A 27,453-nucleotide genomic window follows, 5' to 3' on the forward strand; every position below is an offset into this window, starting at 1 on the left:
TAGACCCGAGTGTTGTCGACTGTCAGCTGTTCGCTCAGGAAACTGTAGCAGGGTGAGTCAGTTTTCCTCATTCACTATCTAATATTGTATACTTTTTTCACGCGCGTCTCTTGTCTAATAATGCCATGTTACAAATGCTGTTGCTCGTGAAGCTAATGTCAATTTAACTCCGTGTTAGAATGGATGAGAAGCTGCGTTAGCATGGCTAGCACAGGCTAGCATCCCGAGCTTACCTTAGCGCTTAGCTTACGATGTTATATGTGTCACCCACAACGCTATTACTCAACCTTTTTATTTGTATATGTTACTTCTGACTATGGGTTTAATACGAGTTTGTGTCGCGGGGTATGTAATGCTAATTTTTTTCTCCCCCGTTTTGGATAAACTGGACTTGTGACATTGGGTTAAGCTAGTTGGCTAGCATGAAATGCAGTTGCTGAGTAACATCAGAATTACATTTAAATGACGTAATGTAAACGGTTTTGTCTGCCAGCAGTCGAAATAATTTTCACGAGTGGCAAATCATTTTTTATCTCAAAAGTGTGACGCTTTCTTCCTGATAGCTCTGAACCAGCTAAACCGTAATATCCACTGTTCCTGTTTAACTGATTACTAGAAATAATTTACATGTTGTTGAATATTATATGATGTTTTATTTCCTGTAAATAATGTCCAACCATTTGTGTTAATATGCTACTGACAGAAAAGGTGTACACATCTACATAGATTAATTTCACTCAATATACACCAGCTGTCACTGACTAATGAATTAGGCTTATTCATTAAAAAATAAAAAAAATAAAATAAACTGCCATAGTTTGACTGAAACTGGTATCCTATGTATATGCCGTTGGTTCTCAATTGACATGTAAAATTCAGAGTACAATTAGGAAGGCTTTTAAGTTTAAATTAAATTGTATCCATTGTATTGTTTATTTACCGTAACATAGAAGCCCTTGTATGGTGCACCATCTCCACTGGAGCTTGTAGTGCAGAAAAGTAGAAAAGTGTCTTAAATGCAGAGGCACTGCAATGATGTTATTTGCTGTGTTTTATCCAGGTGTTGCGGATCTTTATTCTGACTCATATACAGTATAGTGGAAAAATAAAAGCATGGATATTCGAGGGGCTGTGGACGCTGCAGTCCCCACCAACATCATTGCTGCTAAGGCAGCTGAGGTGCGGGCCAACCTGGTCAACTGGCAGTCCTACCTGCAGTAAGTACAAAGTGCAACCCTTAATTTCAAGTCTTCATTTGATTAGTCCAAAAAAAAGAGGCCTTTCTAAACCACATCTGCTTGACCTCAATGGTGATGTGAATTACTTTCACCTCTGACATTAACACATTTTTGAAGGTTTGAGATATGAAACCTATGAAAGGATTTGCAAAAGGAGGTAATGAAGCTCCTTTAAACACATTCAAAGTCTAGTTCTGCCAGATCTTTCTTCCTGTTAAAAGGGAGTTTTTTTTCTCTCCACTGATGCCTGTGTGTTTGCTCATTCAGCCCTAGTATGTTGTGATTTGGTGGTACACAAATACAGTTGTACGATGTCACATCACTCAGTTTGGAACCTTCCTAAGTAAATGTAATAATTCTGATCCACCCAAAGCCTCTGAAACAATTAATGGGACGCATGTCATGTACAATTTAAAACAATTTATATTTTAATTTTTAGTTTTTTTGAAGGCCTACATGGCTTTTTAGACAAGTTAAGCTTACAGTACTTCAGTCTTTCAGCATCCATCACTATTATACTTTACCGAGTGCAGTGTTCTTGATTAAAAATAGCTCTGCTGTTATTTCTGGCATGATTCACTGTCTTGGGTGATAGTTCCTCTTTGAATCGGTGCTCTTAAATGCAGAAAATATATCATGACTAATTTCATCATTCTTTAAATGTCATCTGATTACTTGAATCCTTCTTTCATTAAGTATGAATGTACTATACCAATGCTTTAACTATAATTGCATGTCCTAATTTGCCATCCATTGTGGGTTTTCACTTGAATATGGTGTGCTTCCAGGTTGATTACCATTATTGTGTAAAATAGTTTTTTCTTGCAATTGAAAACAATATCCTTGTGCAAAGCCCAGTTTTTTAGTGTATCAGTAGCATACAGTACATGTATGTTGTCTTGCTCTACGAGAAAAAAAAGTGAATTTGTAGAGTCTCTATTACATTCTTCTAGGAGTCAGATGATCTCAGCAGAGGACTGTGAGTTCATCAAGAAGTTTGAAGTGGCCAATTCTGACGAGAAACAAGTCATTCTGACCAATGAAGGACAACAGGTATGAAAGACCATCACATTATCCGTGTCTACAAATATGTTGAGAGTATCCTCTCACATTTTGCCACATTGTTCACCATAAATCTTTATTTTTAATAATGCTTAGAAAGTGTTGTCTGTGGTTAGCTAATTATCATTCAAAGTTTCCCAAACGTTCTCTATGGGAGCCCACTTTTTAGTGATGGACAACTGTAATAGTTGGATTTCCAAGAGATTTCTTAATAAATTAAATACAACTTAATTATATCCGCGAGAAATGCGGATATTATGGAATCGGTCTCGCGCGTCCGCAGATTTTAGCCATTAAACGCGATAACTGGAAAGGCGTTTGAGATTAAATTTTCTTATTTTTTTTATGGGTCACATACCCCCTGTAGATGATCCCTATTGATTTTGTCTGTCTACCATTATTATTAATTAATTAATTAATTAATTAATTAATTCGTTAATTAATTAATTAATTAATTAATTAATGATATAAAAACCATATTTTCGCCTGTATCTTCCAAAGTATTGCAGGTATTGGCTTCAAATTTTGCATGGCATCACATACCACCTGAGAATTATCCCTATCTTTGTAGCTTTATTATTAATTAGCAAATTAATTAATTTATTATGCTAAAAACACATGTTTGGCTTTATCTTCCAGACTGATGGAGATATTGCCTTCACATTTTGTACAATGATTCATGTACAACTATCTACAAGTACAATCATTATTACTTTGGCTATGATTGGTAATAGTTACATAATAAGTTAACTGGTTAACTTATTAGTCAACACAGAAAAAATAGTTAAGGCATTTTTTCTTTATTATTGAGCTCATTTGGACACATTGAGGATATCATGGGTTTATTTAGCACTTATTCATAACATTTATTACATTATAATATACATTTATTAATCATCATATAAAAAATAGTTAAGCCTCCATTTATTTATTAATGAATTGAATGGAAAGTTTGAACATATTGTATGCTTTTTCATGAAATTTAATAAACATAGTGTATGCTTTTTCATGAAATTTGGACACTTATGGTATGATATGGCAGGTGTGGTTAGCATTTTAATATTCATAATATTTAACAAGGTATAATAGGTTAACTAGTTTTATTAAAAACTAGAGAGAAATTTATGAGTTCAGGTATTCTGTGTTCAATATCAAGTTTATATGGATACTTTGAACATGTATAAAGTGTAGTCAGCATTATATCATAATATTTAACAGTTATTTTGTTGAATTTGTTAATAATTAATTAAAACAGTTAGTGGCAGGTGCGAGTGCGTTTACTTTGGGTATATTGGAAAGTTGAGTATTGGACAAGTTCGCGGATATACCCCTTGCTGTCGGCCCCCGACAGCGTAGGCTAGTTGTATACATGTTATTTAAAACATATACAAATCTAATTCAAAGTATATTTTGGGGCCCCCCAAAAAATCACATTATCCATCTGTTTGTCCCAGTCCGGTATTTGAGAATCACTGATATGTATATACCAAAACTTGCTTGTGCAAGTCTGAATTCATGACATGTTGCTACTGGCACATACATGCTGTTTTTAGACGTGCAAGTAAGAATAAAAACATCTCTTTCAACATTTCATTTCAACATATATTCATGAGTCTCTCTGCCCTCCTGGGTTTCTGAATATCTATTCTGTTTGTGCTCAGTGTGCGAAGACCTTCCTCAACCTGATGGCCCACATCTCGAAGGAGCAGACCGTCCAATACATCCTGACTCTGATTGATGACACTCTGCAGGTATACAGACCGACCCGGTGACTTTGGACAAATGAGACATGCACTCACATTTAAAGAGACAATTTGAGAAAACAATGGGACCATATTCTGAAAATAAATCTTGTCGTTGTCAAGTTTTGATTTTGGTTTTACTTAAACTCTGATGTTGTTGTTGTAAAAACATATACATTTTCTACTTGTAAATTAATTTCCGACTTATTTGGGGGAAAAAAATCAAGCAATAGCGACTGATCGAATTGATCAAACTTCTTCTAAAAAGAAAAAAAATAACAGTGATTTTTTTTAATGACTCACTCAGGAGAACCATCAGAGGGTGAACATTTTCTTTGATTATGCCAAAAAGACTAAGAACACTGCCTGGTCCTACTTCCTACCTATGCTGAATCGTCAGGACCCTTTTACCGTTCACATGGTGAGTTTGGACATGGTGTTTGATTTTATATGTGACAGCCGTTATTTATTTAACTATTTGTTCTTCCCTTTGTCCCAGTTCTCGTGAACACAGGGTCTTAGGGAAGTTGTGAGGGTTTTTCTTCAAGTTTGACACAGTCTGTCACTTGAATGCAAAATTCATTCATTCATTGTCTACCGCTTTATCCACCACATGAGGGCACCGGAGCCAATCCCATCTGACACAGGGCGAAAGGCGGGGTACACCCTGGACAGGTCACTACTCCATTACAGGGCAAACATATGATTCTCTCACATTCACATGTCCAATTAACCTCGGCATGTTTCTGGACTTGTGGGAGGAAATCGTACTGGTAATAGCCACGTGATCCGATGTGTGTCCTGAGCGCAAAGTTGAGCTCATTAAATTTTGGCAGTCAAAGGTTATAGTCACTCTGACACTTTTTCATTATGATGTGCATTACTCCTGAAAAATGCTCATAAAAATATCTAGTTACTGTAGATATAATATTGAAGTGGTTATATAAATAAATTACTGAAGACCTGTAGTTCCTGTTTGATCATGTTCTGTACAATTTCTCCTCTGCCTTTGTCAGTCTAGAACCTATTTTCTTTTTTCTTTGGCATGGTTGTTAGATTTATAAAAAACAAATACAATCACTGACTTATAAAAATGCAGACAGAGCTATGGCGGTATCACAAATATAATATTTAAATACTCTTTTTGTGTAATCCTGATTGTTCACAATAGTTAATGTCATTAGTCAGTAATTTAGTAGTTTATTCTGAAATCTCCACTAATTTCCTATGGGAAAATTAGCAAAAAAAAAAACCTCTGAAATGTTGTGATGTTTGTTGAAATTGGATTTCAAATGTAAGGAGACGATGGCAAAATGGGGCAGCAGATAATAATGATTACAAGACTTTACAAGATTGATTACTATTCACTCTCCCTCTGCTCTGTTTAACTTGCTGGTGCATTTAAAACACAATGTCAGAAGCCAGACAATCCTTTACTATTGATAAATGTTAACGAGTCTCATCATGAGGTGTTAAAAGAGGTAAACGTATGCACTCAGTGGGCTTTAAGCAAGGTAGAGGAACCACTCTTGACTATATAAGTCTTAAAGCACACTGTAGTATATATATTTGCTGACACCAGCTAATGAAGTGTAATTATAACCTACTGTTTTTGTCAGATAAAAAGGATGAATTCCTTTAAATATTTTACAGCAATGATTTTTTTCACAGTTGTGACCCTGCTTCTAATCATAGCAAGGCATAAATTATTCCTCACAAACCAACCTCCCCTTATTTTTCTTGAGAGCAGGCAATTAATGTAATGATTTCTCCCAATACCCTCTTTCAACAAAAAGAAGTACCACCCAATGACAAACTGAGTGCTGTGATAGGGCACCCCCGCCCTAATTAAGAATACCAGTAAGATGGCAGTCAGCAGGTGGGCATTATGTGACCAAAGTCTGTGACACAACACTTTGACTCCATATTACATTCACGCTGTCTCTTGCTTTTAAACCACAGCCTCAACACTTCTACATAATGCTTTCCTAGTGTGGAAGAAATTGGAGAGCTGAATGTGTGCCACCTAACCTCAGGACAATTTGCAGTCAACAAGAAATTAAAATTATTAAAATTATAGAAGTGCAAAACAATGGCTTTTGCTGTAAATTGCTATTGTTAACATGCATGAATTTAAAATGTCCCTTCATATTTAGGCGGCCAGGATTATTGCTAAGCTGGCTGCCTGGGGCCGGGATCTGATGGAGGGAAGTGACCTGAACTACTACTTCAACTGGATAAAAAGTCAGCTTAGTTCACAGGTAAAATAATTTTCTATATAATAATCCTCATCAAGATAGGGAGTTGCATTGTACATGAAGAATGCAGTATTATAACTTTTCAATGCTTGTGGACTTATGGTAACAACAAAGTGACCAACAACAACGTTTGTTTCAATGTTTTCACAATTCACAATAGATTTTCTCAATATATATTGCATATTCATAATTATTCCGAAGTGTGTTTGTTGTAATGTTAGGAAAAGTCTAATTTATTAATATCTATTGTAAATGTGTAAATCACACCTTTTGTATTTGCATTATGTTGAAATATCTCCTCTTTAATTCAACCTCTAATCATTTCTAATTTCTTAGATATTGGGACACCAGCTTCTTTAGATTTTTTTTTTTATGTCTAATGGAGTTGGATTTATTCCCCCTTAAATTGTTTAATTATCTCGTCAAAGTAATGTGTCATTTATTTTGCTGTTCATTTGCTCTTACTTAATCCTACTGTTTGCTGGCTCACACTAGATGTCAAATGTAATTTATATTGAGTTAATATTGAGCTTTATGGTCTGAAGCAAGGTGTCTGATGTTGCATTGGAAGGTATATGCACCATGAAGCAGATCAAAAATTGCATAATGATTCTGATTTTCTTTTGAACTTTGCATAATACATTGGTATTTCTAAAATGTCTGGAGGTTGACAGCTCTTCCAATGGCACATTTTCCTTTGAAACTTCCATTGTCTTTGCTAAACAGCCAGGCAAAGACTTGGTGAGCATCCACTGTCACTCATTCCCATTTATGGTCGACATGCAAGTACTTACTGAGTAGTCCAGTGACACGATAACTTGCCTCCAAATATGAACAATTTTGCACCTGTTTTTTTTTTTTTTTTGCTTATCTCTCATTAGAACCTACATGGTACAGGTCCAGAAACAGTTTCAGGAGCAGGAACTATATCCCCCAGTGAAGTGAGTATAAGTAGTGTGTCTTCAGTCACCCTGGTGCTTCCAGGAGGAAAAAAGGGGCAGGGTTTGTGCAAGTTACAACTTGTCAGCTGTCACTGGATTTCCACGTCTTTTCTTTCACTTCTTGTTTCCCTCACATCCTGTTCTTTCGCTCACGTTTTCCATTTACACCTCCAGAAAGCTGGACAACTGAGACCTTTAAAGCAGTTTTTGAGAAGTTCTCCATTTTTTGACAGCATGGTGTTTGCTGCCACTGGTTGATTTTAACTGTACACAATTGCATGCCTTAAGCCACTTCACCTTAATGCTAAAAGTGCATGACAAACTTTTTTCAAACAAGCGTTTTTTGTACATTATTATAACAACAGTAATAATAATTTAAAAATTATTAGCCTACCAATTTATATCCCATACTTTGTCAAGCGTAGTGTGATTATTCTGATAAATGTGCTCAGGAATATAATATATACAATATTATTGTCATTAATGCTATATGCTAATAACTGAACATCTCTGCATTTTAAAGCAGGTAACCTCTGCTCCCCTACTCCTCTGCCGTCACTGTTGCCTGTTCTTACACTGGAATTCTTTGCTTTTGTTCACCCTTTGTTAACAAATTAATGTAATCTACTTCCTTCTCTCAGCTTTCACTACTCTAATCTCAATTTACATTATTTTGCTCAGGTGTGATGGTGCTCTTTTCCCCCGCTTTTGCTCTGTATTGTTCTATTGAGTCTGTGGTTTTAGCATGTGTTGATGACAGGCTGCATGTGCACTGGCTCAGGTTTGATAGGTGATGGTGATGCAAGTTTTGGACTGGTGTTATTCCATGTGCTGTCTCTGCTCGTCTACTACTCCATGTTTCAGAGCTGCATTTCTTCTTCTTGACCTTCTAACATTGTGTTTCTTTTTCTGATTGCACAGTCAAAGCAAGCTCACACATCTGTCTGGTCTGATTGAATGTTTGCCTCTGCCCTTTTCAGAGCTCTCAGTATGTCCAGTGTGTGGCTGGGTGCCTTCAGCTGATGCTGAGGGTCAATGAGTACAGGTTTGCCTGGGTGGAGGCTGATGGAGTCAACTGGTGAGTAAATGACTCCCCATAAACTGGATCACCATATATTTGCAGTCATTGACAACTTGTATTAAAACAAATCTGTTAACCAGTGGTTCCCAACCTTTTTTCCTTAAAGACAAACCAGGTCCCCCCCAACCTGAACCCCTGTCCACGCACACACACCCAAAGAATAAAGTGAATAATTACAAACAGTTATATGCAAAAGTAAACAGTGGAAGCAATTAAGAGTAAAAGTGCTGATAAAACTGAAATATCCTTGAGGAGTAACTTTGCTACCATAGAGCAGTTGGTGAAGGAAAAATTTGAAATTGTGGATAGAAATAACTTTCTAAAGTAAGAACAAAAACTGATAACATTAGTGGCCTCATGTACCTGTTAATGTTGTATATTCAAATGGATAAAAGCAAATTAAATAAATTTAATTTAAAGGACGTTTGGAGTCCAAGTTAGATATAAATCAGTATATAAACTACAGTTGACTAACCTTTAAAAGTATCTGTTAATTAGAGCAGTGTGAGACATTTAAGTGCAAAAAACTAATGAACAAACTAACAAGTTTCACACTTTTGACTTTAATAAAAGCTCATGTTACTTATTACTTAAAACTAGCCTTATTAACAAATTTGGTTTTGATAATTATTTCACATGTATGAGCTCCACATCTCTGCACTTACCAGATATTTTTGAAAATGCATGTCTCGCTGTAGTTATTAGTCCTGTACTTTGAGTTTCTAGCCGCTGTTCGAACATTTAATGTTCTGCTATTATGGGGGCTAATAGATCAGCATGATGTAAGCACGTAGCTCTGAAAGCTTCACCATTAGTAAACAGGTGATGAATAATGGTGTCTTTCCTATTTATTTTTTGTTTATTTGTTCACATTTCTTACTGTTTAAGCATCACAGCAGTGCTGAGCAACAAGTGTGGCTTCCAGCTCCAGTACCAGATGATCTTCTGTGTTTGGCTCCTGGCCTTCAGTCCTCAGCTCTGTGAGCAGCTGAGACGCTACAACGTGGTGCCAGCCTTGTCCGACATCCTCCAGGAGTCTGTCAAGGAGAAGGTCACTCGAATCATTCTTGCTGCCTTCAGGGTAAGTGGAGAATCTTTCATTTCTTCAATGTTTTGCTGAAACTGCACTGAAAATTATCTGACTACGCTGCAGAATGGCTGGTACTTATACTTATATATTATATTAACCCAGTGGTTCTGAACAATCTTCTTACAATAAAAAAGAAACAATATTATTTATTAGGACTGTCAATCGATTAAAACAAATGAACTAATTAATCACACATTTTGAAATGTGTTAATCCAGATTAATTGCAATTAAAAGTTCTTCTAATCAGACATAGTGTATTTCAGTCACCATTGTTTAATTGTATCTTTCTTTATAAACACAGAACTACACATAGTACATAGAACAGTCTGCCACTCAGGATAGGAAGTCTCCCGCCAGCTGCCAGCATATTAAAGGAACTGTTGGTGCCTGGAGTGATTCGATTTTTTGACAGTCAAGGCAAAGGAGCCGCAGCCGCACAGGCTGGAGTTCAACAGAGTCTGACGGCTCTGACAGCGTTTTGCATTACGTTCATCTGTGCAGTACCATAACCTTTGATATCCGAAAATAGTGTACTATGTCAACTAGTAATATCAGCACAATAACTGTTGAGGAACACAGAGCGAGACTGAACATGGCTGAGACACAAATAGACTGCAGGACGATGCCACTGTCACGGGCAGGTGCGCCTGCAGTTATAAAACCAATCAACGATTATTAGACTAAAACATTGAAATATGCTAATAATTCTGATATGTTCATACTCAAAACGGACGGAGCAACCTTAGCTTAGCGTTTTTAAATGATATGTCATGTTTGTAGTAGTGCTGTGAAAGCAAACTGTTGCTTGCAAAGTTTGCATTCCACTTTTTTTACCGTCATCTACTTTTGAAAAATGCTGCCACACTGCTGATGTATTTCACATAGATGTGACAGGAGGACTGACTGTAGCCTAACATGAAAAGCTCAAAATTCACGTCTAATTAAGGGCAACGCTGATCTATCTGTCGCTCATGAGCCACGGAGCGACAACAACCCACTGGGCTAGACTTAACCAAAATAGTGGAAAACAAGGGGGGTGTTCTCTGAAGACAGGCTGTTACCTGTGAAACACGGGTGCTCTAAAACACCCCTATTAGACTTGGTACTTTCCTCCTAATAAAATTCACCATAAAAAATAATAATAATAAAAAAAAAAATTAGTGGACCAATCACAATTTTGGTCGAGCCAGAGCATGTCGACCAATTAGTCGACCAGTCGACTTTGACTTTACAGCCCTACCTAGGTCCATCTTCAGCTACTATCTCTCTGTCTCTCCTGTCTGACTGACTACAGGGGAGTGACTGTTTTGCACTGATCATTTCTGGCTTACATGTCGTAGGTCTACGCACACTGAAAGTAAACAAACTTGCATAAACTGCATTGAATTATATTATTGTTGTTAACATTGACAGCCCTACTATTTATACATGAGCTGCATTTCAGTTAAATTCAATTAAAATAAATGTATTAGTCCCCAATTAGGTAAGGCGCAAGATGGTAATGACAACCAAATCACTTGTTAGCATTCACAACCAGACAAGTGTGCCAGGAATCAAGTACCCAGGATACAGAGTAAATGTCCCACTAGTTGATAACAAGCATCATAAAACAAATTAGGGCTGTCCGCATTAATGCAATCATTGCAAATAAATAGGGCAGAACATAACTTGTTTTCTTTATTTATTTCATTGCTTTAATAGTATGCATCATCTGTCACATTATGCTGTTGTGTGTTGGCAGTATTAAGTGGATGATTGGACATGTCTGGGTCTTATGTCGTTTCCCTCCTCAGATTTGACTCTTCATCTCTCTCTCTATGATTAGTCCCTATATTATCTGAGCATACAGCAGTACAGTAAATTAAGCTGTGTTCTGTACTTGCTGTGCTGTTTTGTGTTTGTCAGGTGGCAGGTTATGAATTGCACATGCCTCTTGTATCTCCCCTGGCTGATTTGCTTTTTAACTGGAGGCAGTTAGTGAGCCTGACAGGGCACCAACACAAGTCTCGAACCTCTGAGCAATACATTGGAGATCAATGTGACAAGTTATCGATTTTTGTGTTTTCACATTGTGTTGGTTATCGATTCCTCTTAAAGTTAACACATGGTGGATTACCTACATATTAATAATCCACTGCTACAGCTTAATTTTGTCGGCCAATCAGCTATGGAGAGAATTTTGTTCCTCTATTATTCAATCAAATAGAATAGATTTTAAACCAAAAAAGAGATATGAGTGCAAAAAAGTATAAGTGGCAATCAATAAAACATTTTTGAGATCGAAACAGAACAGCTTGCGTTTGAAAAGAAAATATGAGAGAACATATTTCTTCAACTTCAATCAAAACTAGTTTGTAAGTCTACTCCTCCCGGCGGGGAGGCAATTATAATTCATTACTTGTGGTGGTGTTGTTGTTGTTGTTGTTATTGTTGTTGTTGTTGTGTTGTACAGTATATAACGTAATTCATTACTTATGGGTACAGTTTCAAGAACAACAGCCTTACCTCCAAGCAGTACAGCTTGGAGGGAGAAGTGGGTGTAATGCGGAAGACGTAGCTGTCGCTGGAGCCAGGTCAAACCCACCAATAGAAACTATTCTCTCATCCACCAGCGTAGGCCCCGTCCATCAAGTGCAGTTGAATTCTTTGGAACTTGCAAGCAAAGAGGACTGATTTGCAAACATAGATTTTTAACTTGAAAGCAAAGAGGACTGATTTATAAGCAAAATGGTCGTATGTTTTTACTTACGAACATTAGTTTTTATTGAAGATGAAGAAATATGTTCTCTCATATTTTTTTTCAATTGCAACCTGTTCTGTTTCAGATTTAAAAAAAAAAAATGTTTTGATTGCCACTTACTCTTTTTTGCTCTCAAATCTCTATTTTGGTTTCAAATCTGTTCTATTTTGTTGAATAATGAAGGAACACAATTTTCTCCATAATCAGCCACCTTCAGCACACTGAATAATGAACAAAATATTAATACCAAGTTAATCATAAACAGTCAAAAAAATATATGGATTTAGAAATGAATAGCTCCAATTATATTTGGATTTTGTCCCACCAATCAATACCAGATAGCCTCAGGGCCTTACTCGTAGCACAATGGTGTGGAAAACGGCGTTGATTGCATGATTGAAACATGAGGTTATACACTAGTGGAGGAAAGTTAGATGATTTCTTTGAAACCCAACTTTAAAGAAGGTTTTCCAATTCTCACATCAGCAGATCTAATCACTAATCCACTATCACTGAAGGTTGAACAAATACATATCTGTGCTCCTCAGGGCCGTCCTTCCAGAGTGTTCAGTGGGTTTTCCCTAGAGTTTTTCATCTTACTTTAGAGTGTTTGTATTTCATATAGGAAATGATATAAAAAACAAAACACTGTGACACAGCGACAGATAAATTGTTTTATTGTTTTGAGACAAAAGAGCTCTCAGACTTGTCAGCTAGGAAGTTTCAAATCTCATATGTAATAGCAATATGATTCTTTTTTTTATTTTTTTAATTTTTTTTTTAATCTGTCTACAAAAATACATAACATTGCTCTGTATTACTGTTTTTCCCAAAAGTCCCAATTATGCAAATGATCCTCCTCATCACATGGGACCAGCAATGGGACTTTAAATCTTCCACACCATCTGGAAGTCTTTGAACACATCATCAAAAGACAACACTTAGGTGTTTATAATGTGTTCACCCAAACCTGACTCTTGTAGTATGTGTGTTTAAAACATAAAGTTTGGTTGCAGAAAAACATTTTACCTTGAACTTTTATGCCTTCAGGGAAGCAGGCTGCTGAAACTTGGAAACAAAGCAGGTTCTTGTGAACAAAATTATTCCTATATACTATGTTATTAGCTGTAGTTATCAGGGATCAAAACTAACTTTTTTCACCACCGTCCCGGAAACGTCCCGAAAAACATTTTGAATCGTCCGGAATCGTCCCGAATCGTCCCGAAAATCTTTTTTTTACATTTTGAGTTGTTACTGGTAATATAATAAAAACACAATACATTATGTTGATAATAAATAATATATTTATTATATGATTTACTAAAGCTTTGCGCGTGCAAAAACGTGTGCAAACTGGATTGCACACGCAGATTAGCGTTGATGCTGATCTACTAACAGAGCACAACGAGGAGCGCATCCCTCAGACGGGCAAAATAGCACCCGCAACCGATTTAGCGTTCTTGCCTTAATGCATATGCAATATGGGGCGTTAACACGCTATTTTGCGTGTGATGGGAGGGAAAAATGTAAATATGTTATTTTAGCACGCGCAAAGTGATTTATCAAACCTGAAACTGATTGCGATGCTTATTTTTGCGTCTATATTTAGCACGTTTGAAAGGCAGGTCTTAACTGGCACAGCGGTGCGCGGCGCGGATATGGCTGCGGTTATTTGTAGTTATATATATTTGTAAATCAGGAAATTACGCTTTTCCAGAGCATGTTCAACTACGCGTTCACAGATGACGCACATTCATTTCTTATTTGGTATATCTGAATAAATTAAACATAGATATTCAGAGGAGAAATGCGTGTTTGTACTGGTATGGGCTTACCTTGGTCTGCAGTTTGTGGTTCAAGGAGGGGTCGTACCTATGTTCCCCGGTTAAGACCCCGCTTTACCTTAACGGGTCCAGCTCTAACCTGATCTACTCTCGGTGCACGGCGAAGCGCAGGTGGCACAGTGCGCGAACGTCACCAAAACCTCACAGGCAAGTTACCCTAACCCTAACCCTTCCAGTTCCAGACACAGTTAAATGCAATAAATAATCACAACAATCACTATTTAATGTAATTATCTGAATCAGCTATAGATATATCATCTATATCGATTGTCCCGTCGCCTCTGACGTCAGATCAAAGGCTGTTGGCACGCGTAATGGAAACTCAGCCTGACTGAATGAACACAGATGAAACCAGGGACGGACTGGTTGAGCCGTTGTGATGATCCGCTTTATTTATTTATTTATTTATTTATTGACAAAAAAGTCACTCATCCATTAGATCCATAGAAACAGCAGAACTCGCTCCCTGGCAGCTGTCAGTGAGCTGCAGGTGAGTCAGCAGGAGAGCGCAGCACCTTCCTTTTTTTTTTACGGCAACATCCATAGTCCGTAGTTTTCTTTGTTTGATACGTCAGGTAATGATGGAGCTGTCCAAAATACCGACGCAGGATTATAATAATAATAATATAAAAAGGTCCTATGGACCCGGGGAACAATATGTCATATATGCCTCGATCCCAGTTATCAGCTCATCGCAGAACGTCACTTTCTGTTCAGTGGCTTCACATTTAATTCTGCGCTTCTGTTGAGTCTGCTCTTTCTCCATGTTGACAACTCTTGACTCGCGCAAAATCCTCATTTAAATAGGGCGGTCTTAACCACTTCTGCGCCTGTAGTCAATTGCGGCCGCAGTCTTAGTAGTTCACCCGCAAAACGTAATCCAGTAGCGGGCGCAGTCTTTCTGCTCGCGCAAGCAATTTAGCGCTCGCTATTTGGAATCTTAGTAAATCAGGCCCTTAGTCACAGAACTGTGGTCTACCGGACCTTCTGCCACTACTCCACCATTTAGTGACTGCATTTAGTGGGTTGTAGTCGTCATAAGAAGGGCCATGCATTGAGATTTGCATGAGGCTGTTTAGGGCTGTCAAAATTACTCAAAAATGACTTTTGAAAAAACACAAATATTCTAATATCTGTATTTGCGCATGATATCAATGACGCGCGCATCTGGGGTGCGCTGCATCCGCTGCATCTGGGGGCTTTAAATCAGCCAGACTGTCAGGTGATGACAGCATGACGTCAATAACAGGACGAACTAATACAACCAGACATAACTACTTGTAGATGTAGTTTATTTAAGTTTAAACATATTTCACAACATATTACCTACACAAAAATAAGTAAATGAACTAATGACCAAGAGCGCAGATCTCTCTCGCTCTCTCTCTCTCTCTCTCTGCGCATACTGGTTTAGAGACTTTCCAGCGATTAACAGGTGTTGTTTCACAGTGAACTCGCTCTGTTTCGACCGCCGAATTATCGGTGCATCCCTAAATATAACATCTTTATTGACAAGAACGATGTAACCGTAATAATGACGCACTTGATAGTGTGACTTGAGTTTCAATCGGCATCTGGACATTCACTGCGCTGATTACATGGGGGCGCATGCGCTCTTGTTCCCCGATATAGAAAAAGCCGTGGTGTATAAAAAAATATATTTTAAATAAATAAACAAGCAACACTAAGCCTGGCGGAGCTTCATTCAGTGATTGAAACATGTCAACATTAATGAAATGTTTACATGCAGTGCGGGCGCGCAGAGCAGACAGCAGCGCAGCGGCTCGAGCGGCGCAGAGCAGCAGTCTCTGCGTCTCACTGAACACAAACATGAGCGCCAAGACATTTACCTTTTCACATAAGTACCTCCACCGACCGTGAACCCGTTCTGGTTCACAGAAAGTGTTGAAAACTTAAACAGAAAAATTTAGTCAGTCAAAATTCTCTTTCGTCCCGTGGTCGTCCCGAGAGAGAATATTGATCGTCCCGATGACAATAAATGACGTCCCCGGGACGGGTTAACTTTAATCCCTGGGAGTTATGCATGAATGGAGGATCCCAGGCTTCAATCAGAGATCTCAGACAATCTCAGTCCCTCTGCGGGAGCTACTTTTGTTTCACTCAGAATTGTCTCTCCATTATAGCCTGAGAGTTTCTGGAACTTTGCCTGGAGAACTTGCCGCGAAAGTGGCTTTTATCATACTTGAACATTCTGTTTTTGTTCTATCACAGGTCTGCATTCATCCACTTCACAGCTCACACAGCTACACTTCAAACTGCATCCTTGTTTATCATCATGTCTTGTGAACCTTGGAGGAAATTCACAGCTTCATTAATATTAAGAAATATCGGATGATATAAATAAATCCCTCAATCACAATGTGTTTTATTTAATGTAGTTATAAAACACTCTGAAGAGATTATTCGTGATTTTTTTATGTAGAATGATAGAATGCAAAATTGGACAAACTCAATGACATAAATAATCTTAAATGATCTAGGTAATCCCTGACTCATTTACTCTTGGCCTGTAACCATAAAATGTCATTCCAGGTTGACATTTTGATTTCTTGTTAATCAACAATTTTGGTCCTCAAAATATAAAAATATTTCACATTATAACTGGGAATTGGCTTTATGATGTTGCAGAAGCCTGACAAAACTGCATTTTGAAAACATAGTGTGGTGTAAAAGCTAGAAATACAGTTACCAATTTTAATGATGTGCCTAATATTTAAGTTTTATAAATAACAAACCATGAATTGTCAACATTGTCAGTTGATTTTATGTGATGCAAATAGTTAACAGGTAATTTCCGCAGGAAATTAATTACTCTTTAATCACTTGACTCAGGCAGTTAACAACCACTTTCTCAAATGAGCTACTGCCATATGAGTGAAGTCATGAATATACAACATCAGGTTGTTTGCCCTTCTGTTTTCCTTGACAGAATCTTCTGGAGAAGTCTGCAGAGCGGGAGACTCGTCAGGAGTACGCTTTGGCCATGATTCAGTGCAAGGTGCTCAAGCAGCTGGAGAACCTCGAGCAGCAGAAGTACGATGATGAGGACATCACTGAGGACATAAAATTCCTGTTGGAGAGGCTGGGAGAGAGTGTGCAGGATCTCAGGTACCAAGGCATTTCCATTGCATGCATAATCATTTCCAGCTGTTAGAAAAATATTGAAATACAAAAAATAATCCTTGAAGAAATTATAGCACATTAATAAATTTTCATAGTTTTCGTTTTCATTTGTTTCTCTCCAAAAACTGTATATTCCAATTTATTTGATACCCACTCATACCACATCTCTTAATAATAGAGCGCTTGAAAGGAACTAGCATTTCTTCTTTTTCCAATGGAACAAATAGCAGTGATGGATTTTTCTCAAACTGAAAAACCTTGATGAAAAACCTTTGTCTGCATCACTGCTTTCTTTATTCTACAGCTCATTCGATGAATACAGCTCTGAACTCAAGTCTGGCCGCCTGGAATGGAGTCCCGTGCACAAGTCTGAGAAGTTCTGGCGTGAGAATGCTGTCCGTCTGAATGAGAAGAACTATGAGCTACTCAAGTAAGATGAAACAAGTACAGAGAGAGCCATTACATTGTTCGTGTGGCCTTCAAAAATCTTGGCTGAATACTCCAGAAGATTTTCATGGCATTGCAGCTCAAAGTACAGCTTTTGTCTGTAAAGACAATTGACATGCTCAGGGTTTTGCTGCGAAGAAATCTTCCAATTAAAATAAAAAGATAAGTTTTCATTCAGAAGTGATATTTTTAATCGAGATTGAAATATGAAATGTATCTTACAAACTCATGGGCCACAGCATTAGAAGAGTGTTGTATTTTATAGTTTTGTGACCAAACAGATTAGTTACATGGCTTGTTTATCACACAACTTACGTACAGAAAATCACACAGTTGGCATGTTACCATACTGCTGTTAATAATTAGCTCAAAAGAACTAAGCTTTAGAATCTTGTTTTGAAGAAATAGAATAATAAATTGTATTAAATCTTAGTTGTCATCCACTGATTCATAACATGGTGAGAGAGAAAAAGCTGATCTACCCGTCATAGCTCAGTTTTCACCCCAGCTTTAATTGTCCTCCATTTATATTTGTCTATGTCTACATTTTCTCACCTGTCTCTTTGAATCTCACATTTTCTGACAAAGTCTCATCTCTTATGTCCTTTGTTTTAAAATGACTCTGACCTTGTGTTGCCAAGAGATTAGTGCCTTTTCATATTCACCTTGTCTTCACATTTTTTTCAGCTCATCTTTCTTTTATGATTTAGAGTCTTTGCCAAGGAGCGTCTGAGATTTTTTTTTTCTCAGTTTATAATCTTGCCTTTGGATGAGAGACCTCTCCACTTACTCGCCTCCCTTTGTCTGCCTTTTTTCAATAGGATTTTGACGAGGCTGTTGGAGGTGTCTGATGATCCTCAAGTCATTGCAGTGGCAGCTCATGACATCGGAGAGTATGTGCGACATTACCCACGTGGCAAAAGGTGAGGCATTTTCAGTAATCATTGCACTTTTACCTTTTTTTTTTTTTCAGTCCAGAGTTGAGTGTCTGGCTTTTTCATAGACGTAAGCTATGAAAAATATTGCATTAAAGTGAAGTCTATGAGACATGAACCTGATTTTGAATAATTGACCCATGTTTCTCCTACACTGTGGCATCTTTTAACTGAGAAAATGTGAAACTGCTACCAGTGTGTGTAGTTTACCATGAAATCTGATATATCATATATTTTGTCTTCAAAAATACATAGACCATTTGAGTCTGGCAGAATTATATTTCCTGATGCTGCACCACTCAGTGACCTAAAGGATGAAAATGGGTCCCTTTTTCTGTGTGGGTAAAGGCTTTCACCCATTATTTCTTTTATTTCCTCCATGTTCAGGGTGATTGAGCAGCTGGGAGGAAAACAGCTGGTGATGAATCATATGCACCATGAGGACCAGCTTGTCCGCTACAATGCCCTGTTAGCTGTGCAGAAGCTGATGGTCCACAACTGGTAAGAAAACATTCAAAGCCTCATTAATTATATTCCATGTCACGTTGCCACAAGGTTTTAGTGGTACCATAATCTCTGGGATGGAAATAATACAGCCTGTCAGGTGCTTTGGCTGTTTAGATGTCTCTTTATTTGGAAATGAGCCTTCTAATAATGTAGATGAAACAAAGCTAACGAGTTTCCTTCAAGATGCCACTCCAAGTTCAGTATGTGTGAACATGCACCGAGCCCTAAAGATGTCTAATCTGTCAAAAGGTGCGAATCTTGAATGTATTCATTACAAAAGTCTACATTTGAAGCTTCATTGACGCAAGCACGTTAGTGCATGCACATAAATCCTCAATAAAAATGCATTGGAGGGTATGTTTTTTTTCGAACAAAATTTTTTTTTAACATGAGAGTCAAAGGGAGAATTTTTGAGCGATTCTCCACGTCAATCAAATCGCCCCAGAAGAGGCGGAACCATAAAACGTGACTTGAATCTGACGATTCTGATTGGACAATAATGGATAATATGTATAGAACACTGAACACTAAAAACTACTTTTGCTGGCAGAGACGGCTGAAAGGAATATTGGACTAAGGATCTTTGAAAATGGTTAGGAAAAAAATTTCTCTTTCTCCTCCAAGTTGGTAGGGCGTCGCCCAAATCGTCCTATACACCGTCTGCCCCTGGTATGAAGTCACCTCTGAGTTGAACGCGTCTGAGTCAGAAAAAACTTGGAAGTATCCCGAGATTTCCATTGTTAGCCATACCAGCCAATGACAACACTTTACATCGTTGTGTGCGCACACAAACAGCATAGTATCATGTCCATGGATAAAAATTTTACAGCACCGTGTACAACTGATTTATTGAAAAACAAATGAGACAAGGGCAGTCTCCATAAAACAAGGTCTGTGCTTAACAAACTTTAAAGGAACGTTATTTTTGGAAATGTGGTTATTCTTTTTCCTGAAGGAAAGGGGATATTCATGTCTGTGTGGTAAATAGGTATCAGATAGTGGTTAGTATACGGCTGGGCGATATATCGAAAATGTATCGTTATTTTTTGTCAAAAATGACTCGAGACAAATCTCCCGACTTTTGGGGTTTTTGGAGACACATTAACTGTAATTACGAGCCCGAGCCCAATTTAAACCTGACAATTTTTTAATACGTAAGCCGTAAATGTACACGTACGTCCACCCCACAGCGGGAGCTTGTTGTACCTGCTGCCACACTCTAATTTACACGCTTTACAACGCTTTCCTGGTTTTTAAATTATCGTTATCAAGATGAGCTGCTCAATATATCCTGATATTGATTTGAGGCCATATCGCCCAGCCCTAGTGGTTAGCTCATAAAACTTTATTACACACCATCACTTTTAATCTATATAAGGTTACAAATGTATCGTCTCACAAACAAAAGCAAAAATCAGACTTTCAGATTCATCATCATTCTTCACAAAGGTTCTCTAAGTGTTAACAGCCGTCGATATCTCGCGACTGACGCACCATGGTAAACATAAATTAACAGCAACAAGAAAAGGCAGTTTGAGGGCAGAAAGCTCTGACAAATATATCTTTCAACTGTGAAATGTCTTCATCAGCTTATGTCTTGTTCATAGTTCTTTGGCAACAAATGCATTCAATGTATTTTTAATCTAAAACAAAACACTAACAGCACCAGTACTCGTCAATACTTCATCTTAATCTGTATCTCCTCTCACTGAGCTCCCAGTCATCTTTGTGTTTTTTCTGTCCTACTGGAAAAACGAAAAAACAACGAGTGAAAATCATGGATGTATAATATGAACTGGATAGAGCACCGCCCCCTCTGCCTTGAAGACAATTTTTACATGGTGGCCACTGTGGGTACTGCAACATAATACCCCATGGAGCCCAAAAGCAATTTTTCCATTGACCGCAATAGTAAAAGAGACGCCTGTAAAAGTGTCCACAAGACGCCTCGAGACATGGACACAGGCTTTTATACATCTTTATATGGTAGTGACACTACTGCGCATGCTCTATGGGCCCCATAACCCGGAAATAAACGCGGAAGTCAAAAACTTTTTTGGCATATGCGCTGGGTGAGCAGCTTCATAGGAATGAGCGGAAGCAAGGGGGCGGTGCTCTATCCAGTTCATATAATGCATCCATGGTGAAAATGTGTTTGTTTTTGGTATCTAAAACACACTCAGTTCCCCGAGCAACTGATGATTTATGTATTGTTTGTAATATAGAGAGTAGTGCTGCTTCCCCATCTAAGTGATCTGGATGCTCCTTTTAACCTGAACTGTGTGTTCAGTGGAGTGTGGAACAGCACAAAGAGGTTTCAGACCTATGTTTTTATTACACCCACACTAGAGAGCCAGTCTCTCCTTTTCCCCTCAATTTACTTTACATGATTTTTAAGTTGACGAAGTTGATATTACTTGTATATTGATATTCAACCAACCCCACAATGGTACAATGGCTAGCATTATTGTCTCACAACAAGAGGGTTCAGTCGAGCGAGAGGGTTCTCTCCACGTACCACAGCTTTCTCCCACAGTCCAAAACATGCGCATTGCGCATGCAAAGCTCATGTAAAAGAAAAAGCGGTAGATAATGAATGGATGAATCATTCATAGCTTCTTTTTCAGTGCATACAATGTCATTTTCTTAGTCCGTGCATTTCCTATAACATCTACTTCTTACTCATCCACATGATGAACTCGGCTCGTGGTGACAATGTGCTGGGCTAGAGCCGCATTGACGTGTAAAAAGAATATAATTGGTACTGAAGAGCGAAAAGATGAGGATAAAGACTTCAGGATTACTGTTACTGTCAGTGTTCTGTGATATTTACTGTCTGTTTTTATAGTGTTAGATACTGACCGTCAATAGGACCTATCATGTGATGCAGGGTTATGTCTCAAGGTTGTTTTGATGCAGTGAATTGAATAGGCAGCACCTACACTCATGGCCTTCATTAGGACAGAAATGTTTAAATGGTTCAGCAGGATTAGATAGTGCTGATATATTGTAATGTGTTTTTTGTTTTGTTTTTTTTAAACCGTGAAATCTCCATTCACCCACAGACCGATTGATGTTTTCATCAGACCCACACACCCACGTCACCTTCAGTGGGCTGCCCTGTTGTTGTTTCCGTGAGATCTTCTCACTGAAGGTCTCTGCTGTCATGACAACAGGACAGATGAATGTGTGAAGTTGGAAACTGCAATGATGTTATTGGTGTGCTCTTTAGTCAGCTTTCTAAAGCCCTTATTGTTTATTTTAATTGCTCATGGAACTAATAAGTTGCCAGTGAATGTAATTTTGCCCTTCAGTTTTATGCCGATATTTGCTTTTATTGATGGGCAGTCTGTCGTTGTGATACACAGTTTCTAGACTGAATCACAGCTGTCTCTAGAGAGGTTAGTAGTTAACATGTATTGAAAGATATCTGCATCATACTCGCCTGGCTGTCAAGGCCAGTCCTATACCACAGTGTGTGTCTTCAAGACCGCTGTGTATTTTTAATTAAAAAGCTACAGAGGAGTGCAACATTTCAAATCCCCCTCTCCAGTGTTCTGCTGCTAAAATTGTCAGTGAAAAGAAGATTTCCCAATGACTGAGTTATACCCCAGATAAATATTGTCCTTACTGTTATTCTTACATTGCAATTTGTCAGTTGCAGGTTTTAGGTCACTGTGGCCTAGATGGGGAAGAAGGGCATGTGAACCAGGAAACATCAGCTGCTTTGTATTTAAGAGTTGTTCAGATGTTCCTCATGGAAATAACACATTAATACTAAAATGTCATGATTAGAACAAATCTCTAAAGCTGATGATAGTTACCACTGAGTAAATACAGTGTATTTAAGAAAATGTCAGAATGTAAGTAGAGATGGAAAAGGTGCTCTGCTAAATAGTTAATATCAGTGGCAGTAAGTTGTGTTGGTAGTGGTGGCTAAACCTTTGGTTTGAATTTGTCTTTACACCGACTATCACACTTTTTACGGTGTTGCTATGAGTCCTTGAAATCCTTGAGTCTTTAAAAAAATCTATTTTTCAAAAACTCCTTAAACCCATTAAGGCCTGAAGCGCCTGGAAAAAAATGTCTCTAAAACCTGAGCTTCAATGTCTACTAAATGACTGATTTCTCAGCCTCTGTATAGGAACACAATTCAAAAAGTATTTGAGAGCTCACACCTGTGGCTTTCCTGTGAAATTTAGTTTTAGATACAAAAGTGTAAAATTAAAGTGAATAACTATTTTCAATTAAAAAACAGTAAGAAAATAACGTAATATCAACTTGTGTCAGTGCCTTGATTTAGTCCTGATGGAGTGTGAAGAACAAGAACAGCATGTAACGACTGTAACACTCTGCTTCACATGTGACGGTGATGATGCTTACAGCACTGTGGCATCTGCAGGTAACTCCACTGTCACCCCTGGTGCGCGGTTGTAAACACTCCATAGATCATGGTGGTATTTATCGTCATTATCGCCGACCTCGTCGCCTTCAAACATAATTATGTCTTAACCATAAATCCCAGTCGATTTGTTCACCGCGTTCAAAGTTATCAGCGATGACGTCATCAGAGACGAAACTCCTCAAAATCACTGCGTTCAGAAATCTCTCCACTGTCAAAGTCCTCCATGTTAGCGCAAAGTAATTTCAAAACAATGTGCCGCGAGGAACCTCTATACCCCCAAAAATTGATGTATCCGCTTTACGGGGGTCTATGGTAGAATAAAACGCGCATCCGCTCTCCCGACGTCAATGGTAGAAGTGCGGCAATGCTTTCCCGGCGTCAATGGGTTAATAGACATGGGTCATTCAAAGTGCCCTGGATTTTGTACAAGAAGTTAAGATGATATTTAGGTAAATGTCTCCCTTGTTAGGACGCGACCCACTGTTGATGTACATAGACTAGGCCTATGCAGAACAACCGTGGAGTCATAATTACTAGCAGTGTTGTGGAAACTGTCCACTGTCTCTCTCCGCCGTTGACTTGAGATTTCATGCAGAACAACGAGCGAGTAACGTTAATCAAAAGAGACCAAATTATGTGATGTGGGAAATGCAAATTACAAGATCTCTTTGTCTCACCAAAGAAAATTACAAAGACTTACTTTGACCAATATCCCAAGGACAGTCACTTGTCCAGATGCAGAGCGTGCTGCAAATCAATAAAAAACAGACACAATGGCTGAAGCGACTCTTACAAGTTATCCTCTCATCATAAGCTGTCTCAGCACAATCGGTCCTTGGATTTGAGGGAATTGGTTCTGGAAAGTCCTTGAATTTGATGTCAACAAAGTGGGAACTCTGATTTTAAAAATCATATTCAGCCCTTTTCTCATGTTAGATACTGACACAGTTATTTTATTTTATTTTATTTTATCTTTTTGAACTATGAAGGTGTTAACACTTTTGTGCTGATGCATCTACAGCCATTTCAAGCTGTTTCAAAGATATAATTCTCCAACTGTGTTACAAATATTCTTCTTCTATAAAGCAGAACAGCCCACAACAACCGATCCAGGGATTTTGACCAGTATTATACAGATGTTAGGTATCGTATTGGCACATAACGAAAGTTATGATTTACCACCAGTATTTATTTAACAGTGAAGGTATGAACATGTTATGTCATTTTTTTAATCAGAAAAACACATCCATTATGTAGCATCTGCCATTATGAACGTCAGAAAGTACCATGGTTTCGGAAGACTGACGATAAAACTCCCTCCAATCATAACCATTATGCTACACTACACTCTTAATCAAGCTGCTATTTCCAGCTCAGTTAAAGGTTAACACTGAGACTCGTGATGGTAGCGCTTCTCCTCTTCTTAAAAGCTGAAACAGTTTTCACAACACTGAGTGACTCTTGGCAGAAATTGGGTACAGATAAGATTTTATTTTATTATTTAAAGCTGGTTGATGGATTTAATGGCGAGCAGGTGTGAGGTGTCATGTTCCGTGAAGAGACGGCTTTAATTTACACCAGCAATAAGTTGTTCCTCCATCTTGAGTTCACTGCATTCTAAGGAGTTAAATTCCCAGATGTATTATGAACAGACTTTGCCTCTCAGAAACTATATAAACAGTCATTTCCAGTGTGCTTGAATTGTTGGTTTTAAAATAATTGACTTAATCAGCAATGTATGGTGTTTGAAGGGGTAGAGACCTGAGATCTTCAGAAATATGTTGCAGCCCTTTTTTTTTTTTTTTTTTTTCTGTTAGCATTAAGGTAAATGTCATCATGGCATATCTGCCATAAAATGTTACGGCCAAGGTGAAAGAGAAACCTTTAAAAAAAAGTGTGACCTTTCAATTTGGGTAGTTAAAATAACACCATGTGCAGGCCAGACTGAGCAAGAGCATCATTCTGGAAACCAAAAGCTCATCTGTCATTTCAAACTGATATTTAAAGCACTGATTCCACACAAATTTGTCAGGGAACTACAGCATACTAGGGAGGATGTAAACAATCTTTCAGAAATGTTTTCTCCCTTCCTCCTCTTTCCTGATCTATGCATCGCTACTGTCGAGAAACAAGGACTCCCAAAAATGGTTAATTGTAAGGCTAAGCTAAGGCTAAGCTATTATTCACTTGTACAAACATTTGTATGGGTACTATATTACATTTTGGCCAACAAACCTCCCTGAGTGTTACACGTTGGTCCTTTCAAAATGGAATTGACAGCAATTAAATTGTCTTAAAATTATCATTATTGCGTTATTAGTAGACACATTTATTTGATCTGCCACTTAAATGGGAAAACTCCAGCCCTTAGTTGATTACAATAATGACATTAGAACATGGAGAACACAGAAGTCATAGTGTTTGGTCACCCTGATTGTGAATTGAGCTCTCTAGCCCCAAATACTGTAGAAGCCTTGGCCTTTTAAATTTGATAAGCAAATCTCGGCAGTTGTTAATTCCAGCTTCTTTCAACTAAAGCCCATCTCCCTCCATGCTTTTCTAACATCTCAGTTGGATTACTGATTATCATCTGTCCAATAACTCCAGCCTAGTCCAGAATGCTGCTGCTCATTTTTTGACTGGAAAAACAAAGAGTGACCACATCATACCTGTGTTGCGCTCCCTCCACTGGCTTCCTGTTTGTTTTAGGATTAAAAAAAGAAACTCTTATTGTTTGGCAGCATCTTACCTCTCTGGACTCCATCTTCACACCCCATCCTGATCTCTGATGTCTAATTACAGGCTGCTTTTAAATGTACTTAAAACTTGAGGCAATCATGCCCCCCCAACTTACACATTGCAATTAAAACCTACCCTCACCATTGACTATTTTCAATAACTTTAAACACCCACCACTTCTCCTTGGCCTTCAGTTCATTTTTTGTTCCACAACTGTACATTTTACACATCTTTGTTCTCAGCCACTGCCCTGACATAATGTGCAAATAGGAGAAACTGCATTTGCTCCGGTGAACAACCTAATAATATCAAAGGCTACTTAAAGAAGGATTTTAGAAGTTGCTCTGCCTTTGACTCTGCTTTGATGACATCTAGATGCCTGTGATGGTGGAATGGAGTCTCAGATAAAGTGATGGCTGTGAACCTTTGTTTCTCTGTCACAGGGAGTACCTGGGAAGACAACTCCAGTCCAGTGATCAGCAGCAAGCTCCGGCCGTGGCAGCTCGCAGCTAAACTGTTCCTGTGCATATGTGATTGTGTGTATTACTGTGCGGACGAGTGTGTGTATCAGCCATTTTAATGATCAGCGGCTCATTATGACTTGAAAATCAATTTCCTCCTTCCGTCTATATCGTCTACATCTCAAATGATCTGTTTCGTGATGTGCCCTCTCAGCTCAGTGATGTGTGGTGATTGAAGTTACACTTTATGTCTGTGATAATGTACAAAACTGCGAGTTATTTAAGTCTTAACCTGTAAAACATTGTTTGTGTGCAAATAAAGATGCTTATCTATGTGTTCCTCGGACATGTCAGCTCTTTCATGTGGTTTTTTTTTTAGTTTTACAACTGCGCAATAACAAGATATTTGAGAGGAAAATGAATGGAGATGAAAATGAAAAACAAGCTGAGAACAAATGGAACCTTCATCCAGTCACAAGAATCCTTCACGTTCAATCAAAATGTCCTTAACCTGTCCTCAAAAGTTCTACATGGAACTCTGTGCAGATTAGTCATCTTTCCCTTCACATTCATAAATAAATATACACATGAACACTTTTGAAGTGTGCACATTGGAACAGCTCTGCCACACACTCTTTCATTATGTTGAGTTTTATTCAATTATACATTTTCATAAGGTCATAGTTCGAGGTTTTAAAGCTGTAAATGTTCTGATGCCAACACATCGTAGAGCTTGATGTATTAGGTTTGTGCAGTAGTAGGTTTTCTCTATGCATATGTCTGTATGCACCGACACCCCAGGAACACGTTTGTCAAAGA

The 27,453-nt window shown here is 38.1% G+C and overlaps 1 protein-coding gene across 1 annotated transcript; it reads left to right on the top strand.

The window, feature by feature from the left end:
- atp6v1h (ATPase H+ transporting V1 subunit H) lies at window positions 1–26,974 on the top strand. The gene is made up of 14 exons (XM_083890158.1): window positions 1–52; window positions 1,061–1,217; window positions 2,192–2,291; window positions 3,962–4,051; window positions 4,350–4,463; window positions 6,199–6,303; window positions 7,182–7,241; window positions 8,222–8,319; window positions 9,211–9,403; window positions 16,947–17,125; window positions 17,445–17,570; window positions 18,409–18,510; window positions 18,910–19,023; window positions 26,617–26,974. The coding sequence occupies exons 2-14, from the start codon at window positions 1,114–1,116 to the stop codon at window positions 26,684–26,686; spliced, it is 1,455 nt and encodes a 484-aa protein (XP_083746284.1). The 5' UTR covers window positions 1–52; window positions 1,061–1,113; the 3' UTR covers window positions 26,687–26,974.
- The last annotated feature ends 479 nt before the right edge of the window (window positions 26,975–27,453 follow it).

Source organism: Microchirus variegatus (genome assembly GCF_963457635.1).
Source record: "Microchirus variegatus genome assembly, chromosome: 5".
NCBI classification, from domain to species: domain Eukaryota; kingdom Metazoa; phylum Chordata; class Actinopteri; order Pleuronectiformes; family Soleidae; genus Microchirus; species Microchirus variegatus.

Coding starts and splice junctions, on each gene's coding strand:
- atp6v1h (XM_083890158.1), top strand. CDS start 1,114: ATGGATATTCGAGGGGCTGTGGACGCTGCAGTCCCCACCAACATCATT. Junction 2,292..3,961: donor TGACCAATGAAGGACAACAG/GTATGAAAGACC, acceptor GTTTGTGCTCAG/TGTGCGAAGACCTTCCTCAA. Junction 19,024..26,616: donor AAGCTGATGGTCCACAACTG/GTAAGAAAACAT, acceptor TCTCTGTCACAG/GGAGTACCTGGGAAGACAAC.